Source organism: Ochotona princeps, chromosome 29, assembly GCF_030435755.1.
Source record: "Ochotona princeps isolate mOchPri1 chromosome 29, mOchPri1.hap1, whole genome shotgun sequence".
NCBI lineage: Eukaryota > Metazoa > Chordata > Mammalia > Lagomorpha > Ochotonidae > Ochotona > Ochotona princeps.
Genome location: NC_080860.1, coordinates 10,158,203 through 10,182,999, shown reverse-complemented (window position 1 = coordinate 10,182,999; position 24,797 = coordinate 10,158,203). Strand labels below are relative to the sequence as shown.

At 49.1% G+C, this 24,797-nt stretch overlaps 1 protein-coding gene across 2 annotated transcripts in view; it reads right to left on the bottom strand.

Annotated features, from left to right (window-relative positions):
• CCDC60 (coiled-coil domain containing 60) overlaps nt 1-24,797 on the bottom strand; it is a 133,664-nt gene that overhangs the window by 49,123 nt on the left and 59,744 nt on the right. For both annotated transcript variants that reach the window (XM_058656935.1, XM_058656936.1), the window contains exon 3: nt 4,791-4,961. In XM_058656935.1, the coding sequence (XP_058512918.1) occupies nt 4,791-4,961 (171 nt within the window). The remainder of the gene's footprint in view (nt 1-4,790; nt 4,962-24,797) is intronic.

The window sequence follows — 24,797 nt, the reverse complement described above, 5'->3', positions numbered from 1 at the left end:
TCTCTGAGCCCTGCTTACACGGCAGAGTTGTAAGACAGAGAAATAGACTTTGCCTTGCAGTGGCCAAGTTTTGGAGGGGTTACTCACAACCATAGCACTAGAAGAGAAGTCAATGCTGAGCTGAAGTTGGAATGTCGATGGGAACTAACCAGGCAAACAGAGAGCAAAGCCTCCCAGTCCCAGAGGACAGGGCATGTACCATGGCCCCGTGGTGGAGGGCTCTTAAGTGGGAAAGTAGGGCAGTGGGATTGGGGCAGAGTGGACAGAAGAGACAAGTCCCAGGGCCAAGTCCGTCCAGGCTCTGCCTTTATCTGGTAGGAAACAAGGTGCTGATGAGGACGTAAAGTTGGGAGTAATTTATATTTGGAAAAGATCTGGCTGTCTTGGTGTGGAGGGTAGGGACTACTGGAAGGGGCACAGGGACCCCGGTTAGGAGCTTTCTTGTCTCCTGGGGATTTAACGATGATCCTAGGGGGTCACAGAATCACTACAAAGCTAGGATCCCAACCCAGGTGTCTTAATTTCCAATTCTTATTGACGCTCTGTTCAGCCCTCCAGCTGAGAAAAATCACAAGCAAATCAATACATTGCCCATGCCTTATCTTAACAGGCTCCACTGTTGTCTCCCAGTGGTTTAGAATATGTCGAAGTTAACCCAGCTTTTACACTCCTTAATCCCTGGGTTTATGTCTTCTTTCAACCACAAAAATAAAACAAATTCTACCCGTGGCTTCCTTTTTTCACCCTTTCAGCGGAATCTGCAGCTGAAAAATGAGGTCACCGAGCCCGGTGGGAAAGACGGCTTGCAGGCAGAAACCTTGGGGGACATGCTTGATTTCCCTTTGCTCTTTGTAGAGTTTGCCAGACTTTACACTTTTGTCTGAAAGAGCATATTCCTTGGTCTCAGATCCAAAGGAGGAAAAAAAAAATAATAATCCCTTTTGCTTTTATAATGCTGAAGATCAAATACTCCGGCTGTTTTTGGAGAGGTATTTATAAGTGAACACTTGTAGTTTTGATACTTTTGTGATTGGAATCATATTTATGGAGGTATAGCTTTCAGATGTGGGAAGCTTTCTGGCCTTCGTGTGAAGTAAGGTTTCTGGCCACAAAATGATGAATTTTAGATAATTGAGTCTCAAAGAGTTCAAACTTGCAACAACAGTGAATAGGCATGGAGCCTTATAGATTAGGCTCTGTGCTGTTGATACAGCTGAAGGAGGTGGTGGCCCAGAGAGGTACAGGCATTAGGCCAAAGTTAAAGCAGGTGCAGAGGGGGAGGTCAGGACTGCATGCTAAGTCCTAGGCACGGGCTCCAGGACACGGGCTCTGAGCTGCTCCCCCGAGTTGATGTGGACAGCCTCCTATGGCTCTTAGAGAACACTTCACCCTGCTTCTGAGGGCTACGCTGCAGCGATGGCCTCCAGGTTAAATTACCTTTTGTGAAGCTCATAGAATCTACCCAAGAAGACACAGCCAGGCCCAGATCTATGACAGGTGTGATCTCATGCATAAACTTGTTAGACTTTGGCCAAACCATTTCTTGCACACGGGAACATGCAGTGGGGAAGGGGGAGCTGTGCTCTATGGCTACGGGATAAGAGCTCCATCCAGTCAAGTGGAACATTCTTTACACCTGAGCCACGGAAAAGGCACGAGAGCACTTCCAACACGGGCCCTCCTGCCTCGGTGCATGTTGGTGGGCTGCCCGCACCCCTAAGTATGGCTCCTGCAGAGCCAGAGCCATGACCAGGGCATACACAGGCTTTACTCCAGGGAAAGACTGCCAGCTTGACAGTATTGCTGGGAACATGAGACTTTCTACCCCACGGGCTGTAGGCTTCAGGCAGCCTTGGCCCCTGAGCTCCCAGGCCTCTCGTGGGAGGAGTAGGGGCCCCTGTATCCCACATTCCTTCAAGGTCCGTTGCGGACACATCACAGGTTCTGACTCTTAGAATAACGCGTTTGACATGTACCAAAGGACAATATAATTGCACCTACCTTGCAGTTTCTCCCACTATGATCCTTTAAACCAGAAGTGCCGGTGGCAGGAATTCCTGCTGGGCTGACTTGGATGAGGTCTTCTGATTCATGCAAGGGGTTTTAACCAAGGTTTCCAACCTGCTCCCCTTTAGTTTGCTCCGCCTTAAACCTGGCTGAGCCGGTGGTCTCAGGCTTCCCAGGAAGTCACCAGGCTGATGCCAGAGCTGGTGTGGTCAGCCGAGCAGCGTAATGGGTCACGACCTGGAACTTCTCAGCTTTAGCCCTCCTCCTTCCCAGCAGGCTTAGCGGCTGAGACCACAGGTGCAAGCAGTCATGCCTGGCCCGATGTGCTGTGCCTGCTTTGGTTTTCCAATCAACTCCCATTTAATGTTAACAATCCTGCTGGTAAGTTACAGCTCAGGAGCAGGTGTTGAGAATCAGTGGTTACATGTCACTTGGCCTGCTATTGTTCATAGGCAGCCCTGGCTCCTGGCCCCAGCTTCCTTGTAACACAGACCCTGGAAGGCAGCAGGGGGTGGCTCAAATAACTGGGTTCCTGACCCCATGTGGGAGACTTAGGTTGCACCTCCTGGGCATCAGGGCAAGGGTGTCACGTACGGTCTGCATGAGCCAAGTATTCCAGGATTTCACCCACACCACAAAGTTTTGGGCACCTCTGAGTTTCAGACTCAGCGGCGCTTTTGCATGACTAACATCAGGGGAGATGAGTTCATGCCTCTTAAGCCTCATTTCCAGATCTCTAAAAAAAGGGCTAACAAGCTCCTCTCTCACACGAATGCTTACAAGTTCAGATGAGTAAATGTGCATAAAGCACTCGGCAAACTCATGATCATCACTGCTTTTATTGGCATGCTTGTTAACGAATTCTTTTCCCCAGAAATTTGTTTGAAAGGCCCAGTATGGAGAGGGAGACACACAGAGATCTTCCATCAGCCCATTCACTCCTCGGGGTCGCGAGAGTCGGGGCTAGGGTCTTCAGCTGGGTCTCCCTTGTGGATGACAGGGGCCTGAGAATTCGGGCTGTCACCTGCTTCTTTCCCAGGTGCATCAGGTTAGAGGTGGCGCCGTGGGGGCCTGAACTAGCGTTATGATTTAGGAGTAGCCATAGATGCTAACCACCTCACTGTGCCACAACGCTGGGTTTCGTTATCATTACTACAGGTCAGATACCTTTCACTGAAAGGACTTGGAATCAGGAGTGTTTCAGATTTGGGATTCCTGGAGGCTTTGAGATATTTTGCTTAAACACAATGAAACATCTTGAGGATGAAATTTAAGTCTAAACACAAAATTCGTTTGTGTTTCACAGACATCATACACACATCCAGGGAGGTGTGTTCTCCAGTTTCAGTGCTCTGTATTTGACCCGTCTTATTGTACTGAGTTCAGGTGTGGCATTTTCTACTTGTTGAATTATTGTTATTTGCATGAGCGTTTCATGTGGGCTAGACTGTTAATGGTGTTCCCCCACCCCCACGCCATCAGAAGTTCCTCGCAGAAAGGAAATGACTACTTAATAAAGTGACACACATGGTTGGTGCACTTGGCTGACCGGCCCGGGACAGTGGTGTGGATGTGTGAGCAGGTGAACTTGCCTGCCCACAGATGTTATGGGAATGCAGAGAGGGAAGGAGTCCAGGAGGTGGGTGGGGGCGAAATATGGGCAGCAATGAAGCTGGTGTTAAATGGCCGCCAGAGGGCGGTGGTGCTGTGGCACTGCACGCAAAGCTGTTACCTGCATCCTATATGGGTGCAGTGGCATAGCAAGCTAATCCTCCCCTGGCCATGCCTGCATCCCATATAGGCGCCAGTTCAAGTCCCAGCTGCTCCACTTCAGATCCAGCTCCCAGCTAACAGACCCGGGAAAGCAATGGAAGTTAGCCCAAGTCCATGGGTCTCTGCATCCATGTGGGAGACTCAGACGGGTCAGGCGGTTGCAGCCATCTGGGGAGTGAACCAGCAGTTGGAAGCTTTTTCCCTCTTCCCAAAACTCTGCCTTTCAAATAAATTAATCTTTTTCTCTTCTCTTCTTTCCCTTTCCTTTATTTTTTTTTAATTTTTTTATTGGAAAGTCACATATACAGAGAGGAGAGACAGTGAGGAAGATCTTTAATCTGTTGATTTACTACCCAAGCAGCTGCAACTGCTGGAGCTGCTCCGATCTGAAGCCAGGAGGCTGGAGCCTCCTCCGGGTCTCCCACGCAGGTGCAGGGTCCCAAGGCCTTGGGCTATTCTCAACTGTGTTCCCAGGCCATAGGCAGGGAGCTGGATGGAAAGTTGGGCTGCTGGGACTAGAACCAGCGTCCATATGGGATCCCAGCACATGCAAGGTGAGGACTTTAGCCGGCCCCTCTCTTCCTTCCTTCCTCCCTCTGTCTCTTCCTTCCTTCCTCCCTCCCTTCCTTCCTACCTTCCTTCTTTCATTCCTTCCTACCTTCCTTCCTTTCTTCCTTCCTTTCTCTCTCTCTCTCTTTCTTAAGGACTTTAGTTGGAAGAGAATGAGAGAATGCAGGAGAAGAATAGTCATAGAAGCACATTTGGGAGCCAGCAAGAATTCTTGTGTAGCTGCATGTGGTGTGAGGGCAGATGGAACAGAAGGTCCTGTGCCCAGTGTCTGGAGGCAAGGTGGGTGGGGAGGACTGAGCTGGCTGAAGAAGGTTCTGGAGCCTGAGACAGGGCTCTGCTCTCAGAGACCTGCTGTGCCCTCCTCCCCAGCAGCCCAGTCAGGCCTCACTCCAAGGGGCCTTGCCAAGGTCCTCAGTGCCACAGCTGCTGCGCCCACTTACACCAGCAGCGAGTCCCCGTAGAGGACCTCTGAGATCTTCATGGCTGGCTGGAACTTATTTCTCTCTTCCTCTTGCAGCTTCTGCAGCTGCTGCTGCCTTTTCTTCATGGCAGTCTCCTCTCTCAGGATGGTGAAGTACCCGCGGCCTATCTTCACCGACTGGATCAGTAACCTAGAGACAGACAGGAGGAGGGAGAAACAGTTAGAAATCTCCAAGATGAGTTGCTTCATGCTAAGACAGGGACCTGCCATCTTGGGACATGCCATCTCGGGCGGACAGGCACCTGCAGGGCGGGGACTCTCACCTCTAGATCTCCAAAGTCAGACAGACCTGAGTTCAAATTCCGAGTCTGCTGATTTCCTCCCAAGGCCTTGGACGAGCGTCAGTTGGTCTCTTTGTTCCTTATTTCTGTCACCATCCCATCACTCAGCAAGTAATGACGGGGCACCAACAGCATGCCAACACTCTGCCAGCTGGTATGAGATGAGGGCTCACAGTCCAAACTTCACAGCATTAGACAGCGGCCTGCGAGTTCTGTGTTGTGTAAGTCCAAGTCCTATCCAAGCTGCTGGCATGATAAAGGTGAGCCCATCCCCCAGGGATTCAGTCCTCACCTCTGCCTTGTGATGACCATTATTATTTTGTAGTAAGAGGATGTTGGTAAGAAAAAAATTTTTTTTTGTCTTACTGCTGACCTTTAACAAAGATGATTAGCCAAAACAAACAACACATAAAACCAAAAAAAAAAAAAAAACAAAAAAAAAACCCACCACCACTACAACAAAAACAAACCTCCAAATGGCAGGAGAGACACAAAATAAGTTCTGATAAGTATCAAAACCCGTGGTATACAAACTGGTGGGCTAATTTGGTCCTGAGCACGCTGGAAACCCAGCCCCCACGTGATTCCTAAATGCCCACAAGATATTTAAACACCTGTCTGGAGATGCTGGGCTACCCCGGTGCTGGCAAGAGGAGGAGCGTTCTCCGAAAGATCTGTGCAGAGCGAGTCTGCAGCAAGCCCCAGAGGCAGACAGAGTGATGGAGGCCTGTCTTTCTTATCAACGAACTCCGCAGCAAGGGATGGGTGGCGTGGGACGGAGAGTTGACACTGGGCAATTTGAGGAATCTGGCAAGCTAGTTTTGTGGTGCAGTTTCAGCTTTTTTTTTTTTTTCCCACCAGCCACAATCTCCAGTTGCTGGACTGCTGGTAGAGACAAGGGCATGGGTGGCTGGCTGGAGCCGGGGAGGGTCTGGGTCTTTAGGTCAGACACTCAGGTCTATTTCGGGAATTCCAGGCTGTGGGATGTTAATTCAGTGAGCTTGGAAGTACTCCCCCGATACCACCCAGGCCCGTTTACGAATGCCTAATATTTTAGCGAATTCCCATTTAATTCCCTGTATGTTTCCTGCGCTTTCTTCATCATTATTGCTGATTACCAGGCTATTTGTGCGGAGGGAGCTATTTGCAAGGAAGAGCGGTTTTTGCCTTTAAATCCACTCACCCGGGGACTCCTGCTTACTGCCTGGGCTAACGTCGTATGGGGAACAATGGGGAGTAAAATAATTAACTGTGGCAGGCTAGCGGAGGAAGGGGCAGATCACACCATGCAGATCCTCCTCCACCGAACGCAGCCCCTTCACGGCAGAGGCACTTGCGGGGGAGACGGAAGGGAGAAGATTTTAGCTTTTCAAGGGAAGTACGTTATCTGTATAGGAGTTCGTGTGCCCCTGACAGTGCTCCCTGGGGTATAAGGCCTGCTCTCAGCAGGGCTCAGCCGTGACATAGCAGAGGGACGGGAGTCCCGGCATCTCTGGCCTTGAGGAACAGTGTGTGCCAGCAGGGGGGGAAGACTTTGGAGGGGACAGTCATCTCTGGAAGAGAACCTTGTTAGACCTACAGGCAAGCTGAAAAAAAATGTTCCCATTTTCAATTTCAGCTGCTGCAGAATCATTGTGCATATCCATGGGGGTACGGTGTGGTATTCCAGCACGTGCATCCAAGGCATTGTGATTACATTAGTGGGTGGCCGTCTCCATTGCCTCAGCAACTTATCATTTCTTTGCATTGAGAGTGTCCAAAACCCTCTACCAGGCAACGCACTAGAGCCAGCTACAGCCACCCCATTAGCACACTGGAAGTATTCCTCCTCTCCAAATATGTCCCTGTATCTGTTAACCATTGTGTTCACATCCCCCACCCTTCCCAACCTCTGGTAATCCCTGCTCTGTCATCAACATCTATGAGATGGAATTATTTTAGCTTCCGCATACAAGTGAGAACATGTGGCACCCATCTTTCTGTGCTGTCTTATTTCTGTGCCCGACTCCGCGTCCATTTATGCTTGTTGGACAGACTTTAAACCGCTCAGGACCCAGCTTCTTTCTCTTCACATAGGGAAAAATCTTAGTCCCCATCCTTAGTCCCCTGTTGGGAAGGTGAAATGAGATGACGGACACCAGGAGCTTACTAGAGGGCTGAGTAAAGAGGGCTCAATCGTAGAGAGCCACAGCTGTGACTGTCAGCAGGCCCCAGTGGTCCTGGGTGTTTGCTCTGATACAGCAGGAGAGGTTTGGTGAGGGATGAGGGGCCTAACAGCTGGAGAGTGGCAAAGGGGAGAAGATTCCAGCATCTCTCTTCCCGCCACCTGTGGCAAGCGCAAGGACATTTGATAGGAACCTCGAATGCTCCAAGTTCGGGATTCTCTGGCTGTTTGGTGTGCAGGTTTCATCTCTGTGGCTGTGGAGCAGAGTCTGATGGCTCACCCTCCCATCAGACCTTGCTGTGTACAATCCACAGGGGGATGTACCTCCCAGTGCCCTGACTTTGAACATGACCACGTGACTGGGAGGAGGTGATGTCAGTGGAGGTGATGTCAGTGGATGTATGCTGAACTTTGCCAGTTGGATCGTCAAGAAGAGCAGAACTCAATCTCACTGGCCCCAGAAGAGTGACAGAGGCACAGAACAGATCTTCCTGAATGGGTAACCCAAGCTGACCATCGGGCAACCCGAGAAAACCACTGAGTGTGGGGGCGGCTTACGATATACATCATGGTGACTAAGACATCGCCCATGCTAAAATGCACTGTTGATCTGAGTCACAAACAAGCAAAATGGACGTCAGTGGCACGAACGCTCTACTGAGCAGTGCGCTCCCAGCACAGAGATGTGAAAATGCAGGAAAGAAACGTGTTTGACTCAGCCCTGATAATATACCGTACTCAAAACGAAATGCCTTGAGATCTGAGAGAAAGCAGCCTGGCGTAGAATCTGGCATGTGATGTAATTAATGGCCTTTTCTGAGAAGTATCAAGTAAATCTGATCAAACAGCCAAGCAATTTTCTGGTGTTATTGGTAAGATTGAGTCCTTTCTGGGGTATTAGTGTCATCCACGCAGCGGGCCTGTTAACCCTCAATGAACCATGCATTTCTACCTTTAGAGCTGACATCTAGCTCCCTGCTAGTCCAGGTGGCCTGGCAGCATCAGAATCTTGGGCCCCCCACTAAACGCCTGGAATCAGAACCTGCTATTTAATAGCAGACCCAGGTAACTCACATACAGATGGATGTTTGAGGTACACTGGTTTAACCACCTTTCCCCCTTTAAGGAAATAAATCCTTCAAACAGAAGTCTCCCCACTGACTTTAGCGAGAAGCCTCTTCCCTTGAGGCAAGTCTGAGATAAAATTATGACCCTTGCTGGTAATTGGTGGATCTGAGAAGTCTGTTGGGCAGGCCTGGGTTGGATTTTTTATCCCATGGAGGGCACTGGGCATGCAACATGTCTCCCATCCCTGACGGATTCCACCCCTGGGGCCTGAAGCTTCCTGCAAACAGGCCATCCCAGCTCTGTGCACAGGAGCCGTGCAAGAAGCTGCTGAGTATTGAAGAGGTAGCATGTAGCAGGTAGCATGGCCAAGCTTTCCGTGATGGGAGGGCATAGTTATGGCAAAGTGCTGTGTTAAAAAGCCAACAGCCCAGATGTACTTTGGAAAAAAAAAATCTAAAACTTTTAATGGTCTTATGGCTCTACATCCAGCTGGCTTTCACTCACATTTTTTTTGTGTGTTTCTGTTTCCAAGAAATATGGGGCTATAAAAGCTGAGTGTGCTTCGGTGGGGAAGGCAGAATGGCATTAAGATGAACAAACACTCCTGGTGAGCCCATTTCAGGGATGTCCTGCTCTTCGCTGAAGGGAATTGCTTACGTGGGAAATTTCCACTTAACAAGTTTTACTGTTTTCAAATAATAGCAAATAAAACCAGCCTTATTCCCCGTGTGGGGACGCTGGCAGCTTGGAGGGCCCGCTTCTCCTTGGCTGCCTCGTGCTCCTGATGTGCCAAACTGCCCAGATGTATCAACTCCAGTGGAGGAGAGCAGTGGGCACGGTGGCATGGAAGGAACTAGAACTGTTCAGGAGGCCCATATGGGCAAATTAATACTGCAGCCCCGGTGCAAAGATGCCCGCGCCAATATTTTGCATTTAAATTTCTGCATTAGAATGCCCTGTTTATACAATAACTTAATAAATCTAGCCTGGCTGCCAAATTGACAAGAAGGTGAGAATCATTCATTAGAATGCAAATGCAATTGAGATGAAATTAGGAATACATTTATTACAGTAATTGAACTTCAGTCAACTGTAGTCACAACACAGATTTTTGAACTGCCTTTCAGACAAAAGGACGTGTTGTATTATTTCTCCTCCCTCCCCCCTCCCCCAAATCCCCAAGTTAATATCTCTGTCAGCATGCAAATTAAAGCCATTTCCTGAATGCTGGTGATTTGCAATGGAGGATTTCACTCTTGTTTATAGGACGAGATTGGCTCAGATAAAGGTCAACTATGTACACAGAGGATGGTACTGGTAGCATATTGTGTATACAGCAAATTGATTGCAAACATATTCTGAGTGCTTAGCACCACCACATTCTTATTAAGTCACCTCCAAACGTATCTGCACCCTCCCTGCGTCGCTTGCTGATTGTGATGCCCACCGATGGGGGAACGGGCTGCTTCAGGAGTTCACTTCTCTGTCAATGCTTGCACATGGATTTCTCTCCCTTCTCCAGGTGACTCAGACCAAAGGGAAGAACTCTGCTGCGACTGACTCATGATAAGACGAAAGTTGCCGTGAGGGCACAGGACACTTGACTCCAGAGGGAGAAGAGGATGCTAACCTTTTATTCAGTCTGGATATATATATATAATCCATACATGGATATATATAAAAACAAGAAGTTTTTAGGAAAGTTCTTTGAAGGAAGTTGGCAAAAGGCAGATGATACAATTATGCTATCTGAGAAATGGGTCTAGTATTATTAGGTCATTAGAACCTTGAGAAGTGATTTTTACAAGAGGGTTACTTATATAAGCTGAGTGTGGCCCAGCTGAGCTGTGTGTGTGTGTGTGTGTGTGTGTGTGTGTGTGTGTGTGTGAGCGTCCTAAACTCCCATGTGACCTTCCTCCTGCACATGATTCACTATCCACCACCCTTATGGGACTGCTGCCCAATCTCAGACTGAAACTCCAGAATGATGAGTGGAAATCAACTTTTTCCTTTAGAGTTCAGTTCCTTCCAGGGTAAAGTAACAGGAAACTGGCTATGGAATTGGATTAGAAGAAGTCACTTGGAGTGGATAATGAAAACACAAAAGAAGAAATGTAGAAGTGTATAGAAGTGTGAAGCTCTTCTGTGAGTATTGGGAATGGAAGGACCTCCAGGGAGGGTGCTTGGGGCAGCCAGCAGATGGATGACAGGAGTGAAGAATGAGGGCTGGGCCAGCTGGGGAGACCCGGGCCACTGCCTGAGGCACGGAGAGGAGGTGCAGGAGCAGTGGCTGACACCCGGAGCTCAGCACCAGCGCTTCGTGCTTCGTGGGTGTTGTCTCCCTGCGTCCTCACCACCTCCCAGGACCCCATGTGGCTGACGAGGAAAACTAAGGCTCCAAGAGGACAAGCGGCCTGACTTCAGGGTTAGTGACTGGGGCTGCTGTGGTTGGAAATCTAAGGCAGCCGGATTCCAAAGCACTGCGTGAGGAAAATAAACTGGTTTTGGTGGTGGCCTGGCCATCATATCCTTGTCTCTCGATGAATGAGTTGGCCTTGGGTGCGTTATTTCCCTTCCTTGAGGGGCATTTTGCTTATCTGTGAAACTGGTACCTATCCCTCAGTGGTGCTGTAGAAAATCATGGTGCCCAGAGCATGGGAGGGGTCCAGTAGCCTGGTTGTTTCCTTCCTCTTCCTCATCGCCATGAATGACAGCTATCACAATTTCCTTGCCTGGTGCACAGTTTGCTGTGGAGGGGAGCAGGGGTAGTGATTTGGTCGTGAGTCCCAAAGACTTGTGGCAAGTGGCGCTTGGTTCAGGTGGCAAGCCTAAGAGGTTTCCTACTCTGAGGGTAATGGCAAGAGGCATCTAATTAGACTACAATTACTTTGGGATTTGGTCAGTTACATTATGAGGCAATTCATGAAGGTCTGGGAATCAACTCTCCATGGTGGTGGTGGCATACATGCTTGGCTGTCATATAAGCAATGAAATGTATTAAACTCGCGGGCTGGTGAATTAACCTCTGCTCTCTTGAATAACAAGTTGTATGCAAAAACCTCCTAATTATTTTAAAGTGACTTCCTGTTCCAGATTCTAAAAAATCTGATCTGTCTCTCGAATCTTCAGTAAATAAGACAGAAGCAAGAAAGGCAAAAGAGGGTGGGAAAGAAGCAAGAGAAGACGGCGAGGAAGGAGAAGCCGAGGCACTCACAGCACTGCCTGGCAGATGCTAGAGAGGGAGACACTGATAGAAATGGTGGGTGACATGCAGACCTGCGGGGTGAGGCTCCGGTGGGACATGCACGCACATCTATTCACAAGCCAGGTTTTACTTCCAAGCCTGCTGACAGCCTTCAGTGTGATACAGACAGAATAGTTGCCCAGGAGTAAATTACCATTGTCACCAGCATCCCTCTTGTTGCTCTAATCACCACCACCACCATCATCACCACCTTTACCATATATACCGTTTCTACCACCACCGACATTATTTCCACCACTTCCGCTTCCGCCACCATCACCACCACCACAACCAACAAGATCCCCATTACAGATTCCAGGAACATTACCTCAACCATAGAACATAATGATGCTGTGGCCTGAACAGTGAGGAAGGGTTTTCAGCTACTTGACTTCTTAAAACAATCTACCAAGACAGCTGTCTGCAACTCCGATTCACCCCAATTCTCAATAAGAAAACTGAGGCACAAGAGGGAGGTGCCAGGCCCTGGGTGGCATCCCACGACTGGGGTGGGGTGACGTCTGCTCAGGTCTTCAGGCCTCAGCCTGACTGTCTCAGCTGTGCTTTCGGACCATCTTGTCTGACTGGCTGTGATCGATGAGAATGATGTGAAAAGCAGCTTGGGAGATTTTTTTTAAACTGCCTTGCAAACACAAAGTACAATTCTAAATTGGATGTTCAAAAACTGCTTTATAAAGAGGAAGGATTGGTCCTTACCGCCTAATCATATTATTGCTAATTACCAGGGCCACGATTAGAGAAGCAAGCTCGCTCATCAACGTCGGATGCATATATAGATGAGATGAGTACATACACTGATGAGAGAAATTAAGATGCAAAAACAAGCCGGATCTCTATGCAGAATAGCCTCAGAGCTTTGGCTCAACTAATCTGTAGAAATTAAGTTCCTTGGAGGCAGACACCATATTATAGTCTTTACTTCCAACCCCACCTTCCCTTTTCTTTGGCATATAATTGGAGGCTTAACATTAATTTTTGGTTACTGATTTAGAAAATAGCTATTTGATTTAGAGACTAAGGATTAGGTTGATCATTTAATCTCTTATGGAAGGTCAATTCTCTTCTTATCCATCTCCAAAGTCAGAGACGAAGGCTTCTCCCGATTCATGGATTTACTGTCGCTAAGCCTCCCCACTCCTTGCCAACCCTGTTTCAATTTGCGAACCTTGTGACTCCAGTCGGAAGCCAGGCTGAGTATCCTGGAGGCAAAAGCTTCATGTTCGCATTTTGCATACGAGGGAACCGAGACTCCTAAAGAGATGCCCAGGGTAAGGCAGAGACGGAGCTGGGACGATGACCGAGGCAGTGGGAGCTCAGTAGTCCTCGCCCAACACTGCTCTCTCCTATCTTCATTTGCCTGGTGCTAGGTGCCAGACACCTGGGTGCTAGGCAGCACCTGAGGAACTGGATAGCATGACATGGTTAACTGAGGACCTCGCAGTTATAAAATTCCTGACAATGAGATAGCAGAAGTGCTTTTGCTGCTTAGTTCTACCCCTTGGTACATTGGTCTCCCATCTTGCTGAGAGTTACCTTGCAGTGTGAAAAGGTGCCTCTCGTGTGGGATGTGCAGTTTGGCCTTTTCAAGTCCTTCAGTGACTCCCCTGCCTCCATGCTAGCTGAGTCCTGATTCTTCTCGGAGTTCTACCTACTGTTTCCCATCCAGGCCCTACAACCAAGCTGTCATCTCTCCCCTGGATCACTCCTGCTATCTTAACGCACCCACCTGCCTCACACCTCTGCCTCCATTCTGTCTCTTCCTTATAGTACACGTCACCTCTGGACCCCACAATGAAGCCCACAGGGCCTTGTGAGAGCTGGACTGGCCACCTCCTGAAGACTTTTCCTTGTCATCCGAGTATCCTGCCAGGCTACTGTGCATCCTCAACATGGTACCTGTTCATGCACTTCCCAGAAGGCTTCCCTTCACCTGGTTAATGTCTCATCCTTCAAAACTTTCTCAGACATGAGCCTCATTCTCTTGCCTCCGCTCTAAGTTACCTCTACTCCTCCCAGTTAAGGTTGGGCACCCCGATACACTGGGCTCCTGTGAACTGTTGATTGACACATCTGGCCCTTCCCTCCCTGCCACACCCACTGTTAGCCTCCAGTCCTTGGGCATGGGAGGGTGGGACCATTCCTAAATTTTTATTTTTGTTTTTTAAGATTGTATTTATTTGCTTGAAAGGCAGATTTAGAGAGAGGGGGAGAGAGAGAGAGAGAGAGAGAGATCTTCCATCTGTTGGTGCTTATTCCCTAAATGTCTATCGTAGGACAGACCAGAAGTCTCTTCTAGGCCGTCCATGTGGTTGGCAGAAGCCCAAGGACGTGGACCATTCTCTGCTGCTTTCTCAGGGGCATTAGCAGGAAGCTGGATTGCAAGTGCAGCAGCTGGGATTGGAAAATGTGCCCACATGGGATGCCAGCACTGCAGGTGGCAGCCTAGCTCACTACACCACACTGCCGGCCCCTTCCAAATCTCTTCTCTGTCTTTAGAACTTAGCAAAATGACACATAGGAAGGAGCCCCAGAAAAATGTCATTGCATGAATAACTAGACCCATTTGCAATTCCTGATTTAAAATCCTGGCTCAGCCCACATGCAGATTTTTTTTTTTTAAGGTAAGCAAAAATGGCACCATCTCCTATGTAGTGTATCTGCGTTCTCCTTGGATGGAGCAAGTGAGCCAATCAGGATAGAGACATAGATGCCTTTGAAATAAATGCCTTTGCCGCCGGGGTGCTAGATGGTAGCTGTTCCAGGAGAGTTGATCAGATGGAGCAGGTGCCTGTGTGCCTCTCGGGAGCTGATTTCTTCAGCCTGTAGGCTGTCTTTGGCCCGCCTTGTGCCATGTGACTACAAGTGGTATTTAAACCCGCAAAGGGAATACAGATCCACCTCTGAAAATCAGATTACACAGCATGCGCATGTGGTCTGCAATGGATGGGGGAGTCTCGTGGGCTTTGCCAGCTTTGATGACCTGTTTTACACACACCATGCACACGTGTGTACACACACACACACACAGACCCCCCCCCCCCCCATGCACACAACATCCTGCCCGTGGGAGTCTCCATAGACACTGGCAACATCCGGAGACTGTAACTTAAAATGGCCACTTTGTAGGGGAAGCTGACCAGGGCTGTCAGGCCCCTGCCGCCACCTGCCCCCGTGGCCCTAGCTTCTGTAGAGTTATTAGAGCCCTGGCTCTGGGCTTTTCTTCTATTAACGTGACTCAGCATTTGTACATCTAAGACTGCTGCATCTCTTCTGGAAGAAGAAATAAAAAACCCTGCCAAGTGTCAACAAAACAGTTCTGCATGCATCCCAATTAGGCTGGTTTCTGGAAGGCACCCGCAACCTACTGTGGCTCTGGTTTCTAGGCAACTGTGATGAGGCGTTCCCCACCTCGCTGGTGAGGGGGCCGGGCCAAGGCTGTCCTGTTAAGTAGCCTAATGCACCTCTTCCCGGGCCTTCCCCTCCTCACTCTGAATCTTGTCTCTTTACCCACATTGGTGGGGGAAGATGCCTGTGGAAGCCACCAAGTGTCCTTGAGGGTGAAAACACTGGGGGAGGACTCAGGCTGGGAAAATCATCCCAGAGGGAGGCCTGCCACATAGAGCAGGGTCTGAGGGTCTGCGGGTCCCGTGCCTCACTCGCCTGCTCGTGTTGTCTCACTGAACCCTTACAATAGCCTGACATAGCAGGAGCTGTTCCCGTTTCAACAATGGGGACACCAGGTTCCCAGCCACAAAGCCACTTGCTTCACATCATGCAATGGGGGAGGTGGTGAAGCCAGGCTTTGCCCTGTCTGAAGTTGGGAACCATAATCTTCTATTATTATTAATGTTCCTATGTAAGTTGTACAACCGGATGATTCAATATGTATATATATTGGGAGATAATCACCATAATCAAGATGTCTAACACATCGCTCACCTTACATAGTTAACCCTTTTTCTCAAAAAAAAAAAATTCTACTTTTGGTTATGAGACGCTCAGCATCCACTCCCTAAGGAAATGTCAAGTATGTATGACAGCACTGTCACCTGTGGTCACTGCGCCGGACGTGCCAGCACTGGACGCAATTCATTTTGTGTAATGGACACCCTGTCTCCACACCAACATCTCCAAATCCTCTCCCCAGCCGGCTCCCAGAAGCCCCTGCTCCAGCTCTGTTTCTTTGAGTTTTTGCCATTTTGGCTTCGGGGGCTGCTTTTCCTACAGCAGCCTTGTCAGTGTTTGGGTAACTAGCCCTGGACAAGCAGGATCGCAGTCTGGGGGCCTGTGTGGGGGCAGGCTTTCCTCCCAGCACACTCACAGGTTCTGGAGTAGTGCTGGCTGATGACTTCAGCACAGACAGCCGACAGTGGGGTGAGGCACGAGGCAGCCAGCTCTGACCAGGGTCTTTCTGCACAGTCGGTGGTGGGCACTCCTGGAGGACTTGCCGCAATGTTGCACTAAGCATCACAGGAGGAGAGCTAGCGAAGGTCAGAGAGTGATGTGGTTGGGGCTGTTGGTGGGGATTTCCGTTCTGCGCTTACAGTGTGGTCTCTCCCTCTCATCAGGATGCCAGCTTGTGGTTATCCTGGCCAGAAGATGTTCAGAGGGCTCCCAGGAGTTGCCAAACATCCGCCCAGGACCAGGGACAGTGTCTGTCCCCTCCCACAGGGCCTGCTGGGCTGCCCTCATCAGAAGCAACCCCCCTTGCTAAGGCGAAGCTGTCGTCTCTCACCTTGAAGGAGCGCTTCAACAAGTCCAAGACTGACACCTGCCGAGGAGCAGGAACACAGAAGGATGCACCCACCACCCTGAGTCCTTTCCTGTCCATAAACACACATGCAGGCTGCTCTTCACAGTGACTCATTGATTTTCATTGTTTAAGGCACACACACACACCCCCTTGTTCACTCTCCAAATGCCCGCAACAGCCAGGGCTGGGACAGGTTGACACCAGGAAGCTAGGAAGTCAGTCTGAGTCTCCTGCTTGTGTGGCAGGGACCCAAGTATCTGAGCCCCTGCATGCTGCCCTGCAGGGTCTGCATTAGCAGGGAGCTCAGAAACCAGAAGTAAAGCCGGGATTCGAATCAGAAGCTCCGACCTAGGAAGCAGGTGTCCCAAGCAGTGACATTTTTTTTTGAGATTTATTTATTTTTATTGCAAAGTCAGATATATACAGAGGAGGATAGAGACAGATCTTCCATCCAATGATTCACTCCATAAATTACTGCAACGGCCGGAGCTACGCCGATCTGAAGCCAGGAGCCAGGAACTTCTTCCGGGTCTCCCACACAGATGCAGAGTCCCAAGGCTTTGGGCCGTCCTCCACTGCTTTCCCAGGCCACAAGCAGGGAGCTGGATGGGAAGTGGAGCTGCTGGGATTAGAACCAGCGTCCATATGGGATCCTGGCGTGTTCAAGGTGAGGACTTTAGCCACTAGGCCACTGCACCAGGCCCCCAAGTGGTGACATCTTAACTACTGCTCTGAATGACTGCCTGTCTCCGTGGCCCTGGCCGTATGTGTGCGTGTGACTTAAAAAATGAACATAAAATATGGTTGTTTCCTGTCATCTTTCCCAGACCAAAGGGAACGAAATCAAAAAACAACCATGTAGGCCAGTGGTCAGCAAGATCAAACACACGGAGAGATGAACACCTTCCAAGACATGGGTCCAGAGACCAGTGTAGATACAATCTGATGTGTGGTCCAGCTCACCCCAGAGCGGGAAGGGGCTGCCAGGAGCTGGCTGGGGAGAGGATATGGTTGGTGTGGGGTGTTCATTACCTGAAATGAATTGTGTCCTGTAGCTGGCACATCCAGTTGGCATGTCCACCTTCCCCAGTGCCCATTCATCTGGTTGGGACTGCCCAAGAGGCAGGACAGAGCTTGGGACCCAAGGCTACGCCATCAGATGGCACCCTGTCCTCAGAGAATGCTCGGTGATGTCTTTCTTTATCTTCGTGTAGTTTGCTCAAGTTCACGGTCACATTGTAGGAGTATGTGCTTTGGGTCATCATTTTACTTATGCCTTCGGCTTTTTCTCTGCCCAGGCTCCATTCTTAGTGGTGGTTCGGCCACCAGAATCTCACTGGTCAGGTTGATTGCCAAGCAGTCTCTAGGGACAGGGCATATGCCATCTGATGTCTTCACCTACTCCAAGGAAGAAAAGGTGCTCAAGGGGCAACTCCAGGCAGCCATGGTACTGTGCCCTGCACAATGTTGCCATGCTCACTCCTCAAGTCAGTGTTACGAGTGACGCCTCTGAAACTGTGTAGAGAGGCCCTGCCCTGGACACACACCTGCCTCTTCCTTCCACCACCCTTGTGCAAGGGTAACAGCTGACCTTTATTCCAAGGTCCCAGCATCTGGGACTTGCTTTTTCATGGATGTGTCATTGAGGCTGTCTCGGGCAGCGATTCCTGTGTTAACTGTCGGATCTAGCTTTCTTCAATGAACTCCTTCATCAGTTTTTCTGGCTTAAGGACCTTCTTGTGAAACACGCAGCTTACCGGTTCCTGTAACTTTGTGCTTGCCTTCTGCTGGGAAAGTCTCATTTGGTGTTAACCTGATCCCGAACAGGATCTAAAGTTAAATACGCAAGGAGACATGCTGAAGCGCTGGGCTACGAATCTTCTGGAAACAGGGCTCCTGGGCCTGATGGAGGAGGCCCTTCGAAGCAATTGCTTAGGCAGCCCCCTACACACACACACACACACACACACACACACACAATTGTCTGTTGCCGATGCAACCTAAGGAAACCCACTAAAGCACCATCATTCTCTGAATTTCCCAGGCTGCTGGATTTGCTGTTGGATTTGATTTGGGCATTCCTGCTGACTTTTGTTCTTGTTTTCAAGGGAAATCTGGGGGAAATCAAGTTCAGGCAAATTTTTAGCTGTCCTCCTAACCTGTGATGGGATGGATGGTGCTGTGGTGAGTTCGGGGGTGGGTGTTTGGGGTGGCTATTTCTGGGAGTTCTTTCAGCTCACATCACTGCATACTAAAGTGCTTTCTGGAACTGCTGGGGCAGTGTGGGGACAGGGTACCCTGGAGCCTAGGTCGGGGGAGGGGTCTGGGTCAACCCTGTGAGCTTTGAGAGCTGGGACGGTGAGCATCAGCAGAGACGTCCCTGAACCCACCTGGAGGCCCTGTTCTCTATGGAGACACTTCGAGAAAGGTGGGTGATTTCCTCCCACCTGGGGTGTGCAAAGGTCACAGCATGCCTGTAGTTGACAGGAGAGTTCAGAGGAGTGTGAAGCCCCCGGAGAAAGACGCCAGGGTTCCTGGCACTAATTGGTGCGATGGGCCATAGGGCACAGTGAAAAAAAGGCAAGAAGAGATAGGTAATTGTAACCCGTGGAACAAAGAAACAGTCCTCGTAATACATTTTTATTCATTTCCCACCTTCCCCGACCCACAGGGAGTTGTGGATATGGAGGAAGGAGATGGTTTGGATCACCTCTTTAAAAAAAAAATTTACTTGGGGCCCAGCATGGTAGTCTAGTGGCTGAAGTCCTTCCTTTCATGTGTCAGGCTCTCATATGGGTGCTGGTTTGTGTCCTGGCAGCTCCACTTCCCATCCAGCTCCCTGCTTGTGGCCTGGGAAAGCAGTGGAGGACGGCCCAAAGCCTTGGGACCCTGTACTCGTGTGGCAGACTCATAAGAAGCTCCTGGCTCTTGGCTTCAGATTGGCTTAGCTCCGGCCACTGCAGAAGCTTGGAGCGTGAACTGCGGATGGAAGATCTTTCTCTCTGTCTCTCCTTTTCTCTGTAGATCTTTCCAATAAAAATAAATAAACTTTTGAAAAGTAAAGATTTGCTTATTTCTTTGAGAAGAAGACAAAGAAGAGAGGGTGTTCCTCTGGTTTACTTCCCAAATGCCTGTAGCAGCTGGGGCCGGGGCTGGGCCCGAGAGCTGAAGTCAGCAATGAAACCCAGGCACTGTGGCGTGGGCTGTGGGTGCCTCAACAGCTGGGCTAGATGCCATGTTGGCTCACCCCTCCTCCAGACTCTTCTCTTCCCACTGATTCAGGCAGTCAACTATATCTCTAGAGTTGAAGCCTGCGGGGACTCTCTGAGACATACGCCAGGCCTGCCTGTGTTTGTTGGACTGAGCCGTTTTCCCTTGTGACTTTGTCTTGCTCCCTGGTCTTCAGGGAATGTACTAGGCAACTTCAGACCCTCGTCTACCTTAATCCCGATTTCTAAAAGACACTGAAGGAGTCTTGAAGCATTCATTCCTTCAATACTTACTTACTGAGTACTTTCAGCACACTGTGCTAGGCTGGCATTACATTTAGACATCAAAAACAGTCAGGGCCCCTGTTCTTATGGAGCCTCTAGTTTGATGGAAGAGACCTGACACCTTTCAGATTCCAGCACCAAGCCCATGAAGTGGGAATGTTCCACAGGCCCGGGGGAGCACACCAACAAGCACAGCTTTCCTCCAAGCACGCTCTGCAAGCTTTGGCGAGGCAGCTCCTCTCTCTCATCTTGGTTTTCTCACCTGGGACCTGAAGGCCCTACATCAGCTGATCCATTCCCGAAGCGACTTGCACTGGCTACCATGTCACTGCTACGCACAAGGAGTGAAGGTTCCACTCTGAAGTCACTGCAGGTCTTTATCACGACCTCTTACTCCTCCAACATGTACTCCTGGGCACGTGTTCCACTGGATACTGATTCTCCCCTTCAGGCACGAGTCTTCATTTCCCCAAAGGCTGTTGTCAGATGAGGTTCTCACAGCTGCATTCTTTTGCAGAAATTTCTCCCAAATCCAGAGGGCTCCATCCCATACAGTGGATGCTTCTGCCTACAATGATACATGGGGACTTGTCTTCTGGCTTCAAATTTGGACATTCCTGAAGGACCATCCAGCTCTGGAGCTCACCACAGGATCATCTGATTCTTCTCAATTTAACTTCTCCCTCTGTCCAATCTTGCCTCACTTACAGATGTTGTACTTCACAAAGAGCATGCTCGTCTCCAGCTCAGAGGTTGTTTGCAACTGTTCTAACAGTTGGTGCAGGAGCAATGGAATTTTGGGGATGGATTTGCCCCCACCCATCTGGCAGTGAGGAATAGATTCAATGGGGTGCTGAGCCAGTTGTGCAACTCTCCTCCCAACTGCATGCTTGGTGTTATCACATCATTAGCTTGGAAATGGCTGTAGCAGGAAGTACTCGTATCACAGAAATGAGCACACACACCCTATCCATGTATTTCCCCCTCCAAAGAGCCAGTTGAGAAAGCCTGCCAAGCGCATTGCTGCTCCTGTACTAACACCCCCAGTTTAGCAGGAGTACTGAGTTCCAAGCACGTCACAGCAGTGTAATTGCTACAGCTTCTGGCCATGGTAAAATGGAAAGAGGGTGGTGGTGTGGTGCAGTGTATGCCCACCACATTGATGGCATCCCATATGGTTGCTGGTTCAAGTCCTGGCTAGTTCTGAACCAACTCCCTGCTGGTGTAGCTAGGAAAGCAGAGGATGATGACCCAAGTGCTCTGCCACCTGCCACCTGTGTGGGAGAGCCAGAGGAAGCTCCTGGCTCCTGGTCTCAGCCTGACCCAACTCCAACCACTGCAGTCATCATTTGGGGAATCAATCAGTGGGTAAAAGATTACCTCTGTCTGTTTCTGTCACTCTTTCAATCTTTCTTAAAAGACATGATGGGATACATGTGGGAGGAAGGGCACTGGTCGGTACAATATCTCAAACGTGTAATTTGTAAATGACTAAATTCAGTGTTGAGGACAATATTGAATCAATAACTATTGTCTTTAAGGTTCTCCAGCAAAGGGAATCGATCTGATTCCTGGAGGGTCTGTTCCTTAGTGGGGTGAACTTATTATACCAAGTGGATGCCAGAAGCAAACAGGGCAGCTGGAACTGGATGTTATGGTGCACTGTCCAAATCCCCTCTCTGATTCTCAACCCACAGAGATGGTTCCCTGCCGTAAGCTCTTGGCTGGGCCTTTTTCCTAGGAACTGCAGGTCTGCAAAGGTGTGACTCCATTTCCATGATGCGGATCAGGTCTGAGGAGACCTGTAGAGCTGACTGAAGCCTCTTTATGGCTGGATAACAGTTCAGCATCTCCTGCGCCAACCTAGGTCCCCATGCCCTCACAAGTGAGGGTACAACCCAATAAACCACCTGCAGACAAACTTCTGAGTTGATGTCCGCTTCCCTGAGACCCCATGCTGCAACATGTACTAAACATCAATGGATCTTGATGTCCAGATTCTTACTTAGTATTTTTTTTCTCACTGGGAGGATCAAAGTGTCAGCCTGCTGTACAGTTGAAGATGGAAATCCAGGGTTTAAGAATTAGAGAATGCTAGGCTACAAGCATTTGGCAGGCATAGCTTTAAAATGCTACTGACAGAGTAGTATTGATGGAGCTTTAAAACACTACTGTGAGAATGATCTAGTGTGTTGGAGGTTCTTTGTTTTTGATCTCTCTCTCACACACCCACACATGTGAGCATACTAATCAACATGATCAATTCACTAAGGTCCTGTATAACAAAGAGTTTTGCAGGCAGTTCAGGAACCCCGTTGACTCCAGTTTGTGCCTAACAGAGAGAAGGCCGTATGGTCCGTACTCCCCAGAGTGAGGTCCCTCTGTCCACCTGCAAGGCTGGGGAGCACACACTTGCATGTCTGGGCCCACTGGGGAGTGCGATGATCTGGGCTGAGGGGGCTTCCAGCTCACCTAAGATGGGTGCAGCTCTGGATGCCCTGGCCTTGCCTCTGTTCTCAGGACATTATCGGAGATCAGGGAGCAGACTGAAGCACGAGAAAGGATTTCATATGTTGTCTAATTTTGTCCTCACACGTACACAACAAGTCACTGAAAGGCAGCATTGATCCCATCTTGAGAGGTGAAATGACCAGGCCAAGGTCGCTCAGCCAGTGAGAGACAGGGCAGGCTCTCTATGTCCCAGCTGGTGCTCTTTGTGGCCACCCATCAAGAGTTACAGAGGTTCTCACCAAGGTTAGCGTCCAGCGTCTAGCCCTGCATTCCTGGTGCGTATGTGACTCCACAGATCCCAGCAACAGTGTGAAACAGATCTGGTGATGATCTCACCCCCTACCACAGATGGGGAAGTTGAGGTGTAGACGAGAGCAAGGACTTAACTATGGACTTGGAGACTTGGAGAATTGGGATTTGAACCCACAATTGGTCCCCGAGCCTACACTGTGGTACTCTCCAAGCCTTGCTATAAAACTGAGTGTGTGTTGGTCACTCTGGAGGAGCAATTTGGAAAACAAAGTTCTGTGAAAGCCCTTTCATCATATGAGGGTTAAGCATGCACCACGTTTTGATGCTTAAACTTGAAAATGTGATCCTCTGGTTAATGTCCTCTTTTTCCCATGTGGGACTCTCCAAGGCCACCTCTGCCACAAGGGAGAGAAGACAGAATGGTGTAGATCCTCAGTGGAGAGTGGCGCCAGAAAGCAGAGGAGAAAACTTCACCTAGAATCATAGTTGGCTAGGGGTGTCAAAGACACATGAAGACACCGGAAACAGAAAGAAATGACTGGAGCCCCCAGTTCACATCTGAGATGATAAAATGTGATTAATTGGAACCTGCTTTCTTCAAGTCATGGCAGGGACCCTGCCTTTGGTTATGTGGCTATGTTTATTGGTTACATAGGACTAGCTGTGTCATCTTATGGAATAAACCAGGGACTCTAATTAATGGCCACTCATTGGCCGCAGGGTGTGGGAAAGTTGCTCTGTGTGTGTGTGTGCGTGTGTGTAGGGGAAGGAGGGGGTAGATTTATGTCTTCTCTGAACATTTCACATAGTACAATTTGCAAGCCTGAATTAAGCCTGCATGCAAGATGCTGACAAGTGTATGAACGCACAATTCTAAACAATTCTAGGGCTTTCAGGATAGGTGTCAAGTTTGAAGAGGGGAGGCAGTGGGCAATGGAAGCCTCAGGGTTGAACTTCAAAAGGAAGTTTGGGGCGACAGGCTATGGATGTAGCGATCCTGGGTGTTGAAGGATGAGATGCAAGGAAAAAAACCTACTGAAAGCACTCAGCAAATGTCTGAGGTCAACAATAATTTCCCCAACTGTTTAAATTCACTGATTAAAGCTCAGCTTCAATCATAAAGGGATTTGGGTGAGGTAGGCTTCTTCTGCGGATCTCTTACACTGCTCCAGCCCTCGATTTGAGTTAATAAGATATTAAAGTTTTCTTATGAGTTTTATAATTTCCAGATGGCAAATAAATTAAATACTCTGCAGCACTTCTAATCCATGGTGGTAGTTTCCTGGAGTTCTGGGCTGAGAAGATCCTGGACAACGTTTCTGGATTCGCATGGGGAGGTTGCTGCGACCTAGCTGCAATATCCTCCACGGGCATAATCTTGCCTCTAATTGTTTTAACTCAGCTATTAGTTTTACCCCCTTTATGTTTGAAATGAAAAAAAAAAAAGCTGGGAGAAGCTCACTCACATACTAGTTTGTGAGCCATTAACTCATAAAGCAGACCAAGAAATAGGGTAGGATGCTAAAAGTGCCACATTTGCTCTTGATTTTCTCTGCACTTCACAAACTGGGACATTATTTTAGTCCGGTTCCTTGGCTGGCAAGCACGAGTGGGGTTTGTTTGAAGACAGCCAGTGTTACAGGATGTGGAAGACCTCATTGAAATCTGAGACCAGAAACTTCTCAGAGAGAGAGGAACTGGTATCTGTCTCTAGAAGACAGAGCTTCACGGACCTCAGCAGGAGGAAGTTTGGAAGTCTGAATGTGTGTGCACACATGCGCGTGTGTGTGTGTGTGTGTGCATTACCCAACGACTTCTTCTCTTTGACCTTGTTTTCATTCTGGTTCTTTCTTCCTAACTGGTGTCTGCTCCATCATTACTTCATTCATGACAGCTGTTTACACATCCTTCTGTTCCCTACCCCTTTGCCTCCCACCCAGCTCTCCATGGCCCCTCTGCTCTTCATCTCTCATGGTCTTGGAGCTTCCACTCCCAGTGCTACCTGCTATCTTGTGAGTGTGCACCAACCAGAGTGAGATCTGATGTATGCAGTTTGCTGACACAAGTGCAGGTCTCAAAGGTCAGTTCAGACTTGCCAATGCCTAAAACATGGCTCCCGGTTTCTACTCTTTTGCAATGTGATTTAAATTCTTTTTTTTTTTTTTAAAAAGCTGTTTT